The following is a 9,096-nucleotide window of genomic DNA, read 5'->3' as shown; positions in this document are numbered from 1 at the left end:
TGTGGCCAAGATGCGATGTAATCATAAAAAAATAGAGCATACATCAAATTTGACTATAAAAGATTAAAGACTTGTATACGAATTATTTTAACATCCCAAAATTTAGTGGTCTTGCATCCGTTGTGCTTCTGAGCCTCCAATGTAGCAAATATGTTGTCAACGTGTTGCTCAAAAGAATCTATCTCATCTGCCTTTAGGTCTAAGTCTGTGGAGCAGGCAATAGTTCGCTACGAGGCGGATGAAAGGGGCGTAAAGATGAGGCTGCAGGGGCACCACCACCACTGCACGGTGGAATTAGGCAGTCCACTTAATGGGAGGATGAAACCGCAGCAGATCCTATTTGAGGTTGCTGATATGCTGTGTCTAAAATTGATATCTTCTGTAACGATCTATCCTGGGCATCTTAATAAACTGGGTACCATCAAGGTTATCACTTATATACTATTATCAAACTGAAAAAAATAACAGAAATTTTACAACATTAAATATTAGCACAACAGTAAATCCAAACCAAAAAATAGAGAAACATCAAATCCGCCCCCTAGATTGGAGAATTTAAAAATCGTACGTAGTGCAATGCACTTCCAAGAATGCTGCTAGAAGTAGTTTATTTGGTTAAATATAACATTGATAAGTTTATTTTAAAGTAGTCACGTTTGTGGTTGAGACATGAAAACTAGATGATTGATCTCATGTTTTTAGACTGCATTCAGATCATGACAAAAGAAACAAGTATTTGAATATTTTTTCTTGTCATAGAGAAATGCATCCATACATAAAATAGAAAATTTTGAGTGCTAACATTTTTCTCATCAATTTTTGGCTAGTATTTCACCAATACAAACTTTACATTGTGTTCATTTATATAAATAAATTGTGTTAATTTATATGTATAAATTTTAGTATATAAGTGCAAACTATATGCACAATTTTTTATAGATATCAGTAGAATAGTAAATCCAAACCAAAAAATAGAGAAACATCAAATCATTGATTCAATAATAGGTTAGAGGGGAAAAAAAAGCAGCAGTATAAAGAGAGAAGAAGAAGAACTACTCATCAATATTCTTTCTCTAGCTATACACCAAATATAAGAAAAGAAATCTCTTTATGTGATTTGCTGCATATACGTATGTAATTAATTGTATAAAATTATACATAAATTTATGGTGATGGGCCGGGAACAGCTTTATGAGGAAATTAAACTTTTTAATTATTAGATTTATATTAATTGGAAAATCATATTTGTTGCTCATTTTCACTTGGTTTATATCTATCCAAAGCTAGCTTGGTACCTAATTATCAATTAAGGGATAATGAAGTAAAAATTAACTTTATCATGGCTTGGACCTTCCAGTGGTCTAGATTAGGTGATCTTCTTTCTTGACCTAGTTAATCATCATGTTGTTTATTATTATAATCTGCATATATATTGAGAATTTAAGACTTAAAGCTAAATTGACATTACATGTTATGGTTTGCAATTGACTCATATAATCAAGATGATGCTTTTAGAGTATGTTTTGTGCCTTTTTTTGGAATATACAAAGTCTAGATTTTGGCTTTGGTTTGCTTTTCTCACTAATCTCATTAATCAGCAACCATAATCCTCACATCAGCAACAAAATTAGTGTACCTAACAAATCCTGCTTTAGGATACAATATTACCCATTTAAAAACACATTCAAAAAACCCAAAAATCCAATTTAGAACTCCATCAACAAATTAACTCAGCAAAAATGGTCATAAAAATCATGCATGTCAACTATCAACCAGTAATGATTACACTTTCTCTAAGCAAATCAGAAACCATACAAATTGAACCAATAGTGCTTACCGGCAGCGGGAGGAAGGGTATTGACACAAGAGATAAAGAATTATTGTAAGAACTAGAGATTGTTAACCGTTTAAAGTAAAATAAAATAATAAATTAATTACCCAAAATAAGTTCAAAGATTTAGAAGTATTAATTAAAAATTTAAAGGTGAGATTTGAATTAAGTGAATTTTTTCGAGTGGAAAAATCTAATTTTCTGCAGTAAATTCCATAAAAATACGTACCGGTAAATTAGCCGGCAGTAGTGGCTTAAGTCTCTCTGGTACTGCGAGAGAGAAAATACAACTGTAGAAAATCTTAAGAAAATATTTAAAGTTAAAAACTGGATGCTAATTCTAAATGTTTTGGCCCAAAATTGGGCAACCAAGAACGCTAAGCAGTTGGATCGGGCCGAAGTTGGGCCCAAACCCAACATATATATACCCTTTAATGAGCCATTTTAGCTCATAAGACACACACACACATGAAACATGCAACTAAGGTAGAGAAGAGAGAAACCACCATAATTACTGTTCACTTGCATCTTCTCAAGCTCATAACTTGAGTTACGGTGCTCCCGATTGGTTTTGAGGACTCGCGTATGCGAATGGAGCATGTGTACGTGACTTGGGCAAATTGACACCCATGCGTACGCGAGATGGGGCATGAGTACACATGAAAACTTTTTTTTTTTTACATTTTAATGGTTCTTCTAGCTTTCTAAACTTCTCTAATATCTATTTAAGACTTTTAGCTAGTGATTAGGCTTTGAGACTAGTGAAGATGGGATTGGTGACTTAAATTAGATATTCTCTATATGATTTTAAAAGACAGAGACTTAGGCTTAGGAAGTTTTGTGGATGGAATGACTTGAGTGGATTGGTAGAGAGTTGAGATGATAATATATTGAGAACTGATGATGAGTTTGGAACTTGGAAATGAATGATTATGGTTGATGAGATTGATGAGATGAGTATTAATAGACTTGTGCTATATGAGCAGTGATCACTAAGATTCATTATATACTATTTATATACTGATATTGATGAGTCGCTATGCGCTTGGCAAGGACGGTGGTTAATCCCGCTTGTCGAGGTTGCGGCGCCGACGTAAGGATGGCGGTTAATCCTGCTTATGTTGAAATGTGAAGTCTGAAGCTGAGTATTCTACTCGCATCCTTTCGAGTCACAAAAGTGTGCTGGGCACTATATCCCTGTATAGTGTGCCAGACAGGGTTACCAATTATTCGTGACCGAAAGGTGACATCCCAAGGGGATCCCAAGGGGATGTGTTGGGTTGGTAGTTGAACCGACAAGTGATATCACGGTCAATAGGACAGTCATTCATCATGTGCATCTTCTATGTGTTTGCTTGCTTTGCCTAATTGCATCTTTTACCTAGATGTATAACCTGCTTACTTGCTTCTTGAATTACCTGATGTATATGAATATTACTTGTGTTTTACTTGCTTACATCTACCTATGTTTTTTGCTGGAATTGAGGAGGTTCAGTAGGTAATGGCAATGGGATGGCATGGAAGATAGGTTGACAAAAGTTGTGGGACAGCTGTATTTCTGTTAGTTAAAAAATCCTTAGGAGTAGATAACCCTTTGTGGATTTTTATTAAATGTTTCTAAGTTTTGAATATCTTTATATTGGTGTGAAGTTCTAGGATTGCCTTTGGCTTTCCGGAACTTTATATCTTATCTATTGGGCACTGTTACCATACTGAGAACATTCGATTCTCATACCACATGTTGTTGTTGTTTTTCAGATGCAAGTCGCAACCCATCTCGGTGAGTTTGCGGAATGGTACAGAGCGGAAGATCGTTTTTATCTTTTGTACATTTTGGATATTTTGATGTAGTATTTCTCTCACTTTTGTGTTTTATACTTGTTGCCTTAGAGGCTTACTTTGAGAGATAGGATGTTGCTGTTTAACTTCAAAACCCTGTTGTATTCTGTTTGAGCTCGCCGGCCTAAACTCCGCAAGTTGTGACTAGTTCTCTTTTGTATACTTTGTCTATATATATATATATATATATATATATATATATATATATATATATATATATATATATATATATATATATATATATATATATATATATATATATATATATATATCTTGTATCTATGATCCTTTCCTTACCTTGACGTGTTTAGTTATCGTGTGTGAATGCTTCATGCTTTTGTATCTCTGTTTTCTGCGTCTTTGAGTTTTATTACTTCCTTCCGTATATATTATTGTATGAGCTTTATAACTGTCGTAACACTTTGTTATCCTTTGATTTACGACTAGAGGTAAGGCTTAGGGTGATAGGGTGTTACAATTGTGTCTCGGACAGAAAGAGAAGGAGCTCGAAGATAGATGCTTGACGGGTGGACAGAGACGTTAATTCTGGGTCGCCGACAACGAGGACGGATTCTGGCTTGAGAACGACGACCAATATTGCAATGCTACAGCTCTAAACACGACTTGGAAGAGAAGACTGTGGGCAACAGCAACCACTGGAAGGACTGAGTGTGGAAGGGTTTAGCAGTGAGAATAATAAGAATTAAGAAAGTGGCAGTAATTTATCGGTTTTGAACAATAAAAAATTGAAATTGGGAGTCTTCAAAAAATAATAATAACAATAATAATAAACCAGCGGTGTTAGCCTAAAAAATAATAATAACATAACAATAGTAGCGTTAGCCTCAAAAAAATAATAATAACAATAACAATATTAGCATATCAATGTTAACAATAATAATAATAATAATAACAATAAATCATAAACCAACAGAATAAAAGAATACAAATAATAAAAATAAGAATCACCATGACAAAATAATAATAATAATAATAATAGTAATAATTATAATTATTATAATAATAAATGACCAAAACAAAGTTAAATATGTAATTATTATATGGTCATTAATTAAATAATATTAGAGTGTAATTAACTAGATAAAGATCATGTTTATAAGATATATATTCATCTTCTTTAATTTCTTAATATACATATGGAATGTATTTGACTGCTTAGTTTATCATAAAAAAATATGGCAACAATAATGGTGATTTAAAAAAAGACAAGCATGTTTATATATATTTTAAATTTTTAAAATAATAAAAGTGCTTTGGTTCATAATTATTTAATTTAAAAATAATTTTTATACATTGACTTTTTTGTTTAAAAGTACTGATTTTAAACAGTTAATTTTTTATAAATCGAATAAACATAATTAATGGTAAAAGACAGCAATTCGTTAAGCAGTGTCACTAAATGGAGGAGATATATTTATATTCTTTATACCATAATTACATAATAAAAAAAATTAAAAATAGAAAAGCCTCGGCTGCAAGAGAATCTTGTCTCCTAACTATTTCAAGTTACAAAAGACTAATTAGGGTATACGAAGTCGACATTATTTCAATCTCCAACAAGTTCATTGCTATCTACTTCTTCATTAAGTTCAATACCAAATATAAAGTTACATCATTTACTGAGTTCAATCAAATCCCAATTTTTCAATAAACAGGTCCAATCAAGATCGTCATAAATCAAAGGTATCTAACAAGATCAAATTAAAGCCCAAACACCAAATTGGTATTTAAAAACCAAGTCAAAATATCAAACAAACAACATGAGTCAAAAGACCTCATTCTCTTCTTTTGTTTCATTAAGGTCAAAAGTTAGCATGGAAGCATTGTGTTAAGTAAAAACAACCTCATTAGAACTATCATCTGGTACAACATCTTCTTCCTGCACTGAATATTGAACTATCTCCCCTGTTTCTTCTGAAGTCTCTTGAATCTTGTCCCGAGATAAACCTAAAAGTTACATTATAGCCGACTAAATCCAATGTATTATAAATTATTAAAAAAACATGGTTAAGCTTAACATTGTAGATGTCTTATTTGGCTTACGCTCCCAAAGTCGTGCAATCTTTCTTTCTATAAGAATGAATTCCTTCCGAGACATAATTTCAAGTTCAACAATAAAACTATTCTCATAGCGTGTCTGCACAATGTACGAAAGTGCATTTGTAAGTAATGTAATAGCTGGAAGCTAGAAGTGATCAACAAAATTTATCAAAGGCACTTTTCATTCAACATCAACAACATTTCAAGCTTTGTAGCAACTAAAGAATATGCCAACTAGAAACCATGGTAACTAATTAAAGGTAAGGATTAATAAATTCAATACCAATAAATTTCAATAGTGAGCTATGGATTTCAAAGTGGTATTGTATAGGAATTTCAAAATGGAACCTTATCTTATATATGCAGCTTCATTTCCTTTCAAAGCATAACCTTATTGGCCTAGCCATATAAGATGTATCTAACTTAAAAAGTATTTTTAATATCAGATTTTGTTTTTTGTATCACTATATTAAGACGAACTATCAGTAGGATTGGTTTATGTTGTTACAAGAGAAAATGCTACAAGAGTTGGAGAGCTTGAACGAATCCTTAAATGATGATAAGCTTAGTCTTGAGGAAGTTACAAATGACCATGATAGTATTATCTCATTATGCAATGAAAAAGATAAGGCCCTTCAGGTAAAGTTCTTAACTTAATTGAATTGGTCTTAACCATCTTCACATTATTGACCTATCTCAATGATTATACAATATACTAGGCTGCAATTTCAGAGAAAAGGAACATGGAAACAAGGATGACCAAGTTGAATAAATTGGTTATAGAGAAAGAGGACACTACCCAAAATGAGCCTATTGGAACAAATCAGCAAGTAAGATGCCTTTTGAGAGTAGTTGTTCATTGTCGTTTTTCTTATTGATATAATTTATTTTAATTACATATCATTTGTGGAATTTGGTTGATATTTGATAGGATTTACAAAAGCTTGAAGATGAGCTAAAACTTTGTAAAAATGAGCTTCATGTAGCTGAAGAAACCATCAGAAGTTTGACAACTAACAAATTGGTTTTGGACCAGAGGTTGTCTAGCCTTAAGAAGAAAAATTCTAAACAGGTAAAGAAGAAGATTGAGACTCTATTAGTTATTTTAACTTTAAAACGGATAAGTCTAAAATTTTTAATCAACATCATGGTTGTGGTTATAATGCAGAGTTCTTCTATTCAATTGAAACTTGAACAAGAACGCAAAACTCTGAAAGGTTAAGTTTATGACCTCGAAATAAAAGTAAAAGTATTCAAACAAGAGTTAGTTGTTGCTAAGTCTACACTTTCAGCCAAGGACTTTGAATTGACTGCATTGAAGAGCAATTTGAAAGAGCTTGAAGAATTGAGAGAAATGAAAAAGGTTTTGATACTCTTGTCTCAATTTATGTGTTAAATTGAAGATGCAAAACAACTTATACATTTATTTTTACTTTATTTAGGACATTGATAGAAAGGACAAACAAACAATTGCCAGATTGAATATGCAACCAGCTCAACTAGCTGACATAGAGTTGCTTTATAAAGAAGAACAAGTGTTGAGAACGTGATGTTTCAATACAACAGAAGGTGGCAAAGATAAAGTGTTAATTACAACAAGTATGTCTTTGACTTGTGAATTTACATATTTAATCGACATAATAAAAACATTGGAATTTTGGCCTCTATTCTTTAATATAAGAGTGTACTGTCGGCTAAGGCCCCTAAGTGACAAAAAGATTGCTGAGAAAGATGGAGATTCTCTTACTACTATAGATGAGTTTACTGTTGAACATCTATGGAAAGATGATAAACCAAAATAACACATATATGATCATGTGTTTGATGGCAATACCACTCAAGAAGATGTGTTTGAGGATACAAGGGTAAGTATAATCATGACAAATTCTTGCTTTAGATGTATCTTGAACATTAATAGATGTATCACTAATAGATTTCATAAAAATGAAAACAAAAGATAGTTTTCTAGAAGAATTGTAAGAGAGCAAAGGCCAAAGAATATTCTACATACTCCACCTATTAAAAAGACTCTTAGCTGAGGGGGTAAAAAGGAAAAGAAAAACTAGAGAGAGAAATAAATCTTTCATTTTTTAAATAGCACTCCTAATCATAACTCAAGTTACAAACAGCAACAACAACTTAATGCTTAGTCACATAAGATGCTACTTTAAAGATACTTACCAAAGAGTACTCAACACAACAATTGTAGATATTGATTTTAGAATAAGGTAATAACAATAACTACTATGGTATTACATCCATCTTAAAATATTTCATAATAGTTTAAATGAAAAGCACAATAAAACAATTAGAAAAAAGGGAGACGACCCTACTATGCAACATGTCTATTGCAAAAAATGCAATGGATGCTGGAAAAAGTCTTAAGAAGCATGCAAGGCTATGAAATATTAACATATGTTGGATATTGACATAACCAAAAAATGGGGATGTAGAAAACGATTATTATTTTATCAGAGAAGATGCAAAACCAAAAGGCAACAAAAGCACCACCCATATTGTTGAAAATATACACCATAGTCATAAAATCATTGCTGAAAGGGAAAGCACATCATGTAAATTGTGGTTCAAGACTTCAAACTTGTATAGTGCTGCATACAAGAGAATTTGGAGAATTCATTATGTTTAAATTATGTAGCAAGATACGAGATCATATACTTGGTGCTTAAATCCAGATTTTACCTTTACCTCCTCCGGTATTTGGTGCGATAGTTTCTTGTTTGTACTTGTTATGAACTCGAAGCCAAATTTCTTGTGGTACTTTGTTTCGAATTGATTCAATTCTTACAATGTTGAGAGTCTCAAAAAATGTAAGACCTTTGGCCGTGTCTTTTGTTTAAAGGATAATAAAACCACTAAAATTACTGTTGCCGTTCAAAAAAAGTAAAGGAACTTTTTGCTATCAGACATATGAGAGCATACCTTCATAATTGATTCAGGAGATTTGCTAACAGCCTCAACTATGTGCATGTGTGTAGCGAATTCATCCAGCCATGAGTTAATAGGCAACTTGTTGAACCATAAGTCTCTTGCGAATGATATGGCATGCTCCAGCGAAGAGAACAAAGCTGCTTGCTCCATCGCCCTGGAAAAATTGATGCTAGTACCGCAAAGAAAGAAGTCCCTCTTCCAATTTCCCTGATAAGTCCTATCATGAAACAAGTGAGCAAAATAACTTTGAGTATACATGTCAATCAATATATAGCTCCAGGAGTAGTAGGGGAAAAAATACAAAATAAATAATTTTAATTTGTAATATATTATTAATATCACTTTTCAGGTGGACCAATTGTCACTTATGAGTAACATAATTCAAGTCTTTCCATGTTTTAATTTCTACTATATGC

At 32.2% G+C, this 9,096-nt stretch overlaps 1 protein-coding gene across 1 annotated transcript; it reads right to left on the bottom strand.

Annotated features, from left to right (window-relative positions):
* Positions 1-5,519: 5,519 nt before the first annotated feature.
* On the bottom strand, positions 5,520-8,830 carry LOC107642039 (uncharacterized). Its single transcript, XM_016345369.3, has 3 exons — positions 8,672-8,830; positions 5,735-5,828; positions 5,520-5,638 (listed from the first exon to the last, which is right to left on the bottom strand). Exons 1-3 carry the CDS (start codon positions 8,828-8,830, stop codon positions 5,520-5,522), a joined length of 372 nt encoding a protein of 123 aa, XP_016200855.1.
* Positions 8,831-9,096: the final 266 nt, after the last annotated feature.

The sequence above is a fragment of the Arachis ipaensis genome, chromosome B5 (assembly GCF_059453495.1).
Source record: "Arachis ipaensis isolate K30076 ecotype BB chromosome B5, ASM5945349v1, whole genome shotgun sequence".
Classification (NCBI taxonomy): Eukaryota; Viridiplantae; Streptophyta; class Magnoliopsida; order Fabales; family Fabaceae; genus Arachis; species Arachis ipaensis.
This window is presented reverse-complemented; position numbering and strand designations above follow the sequence as displayed.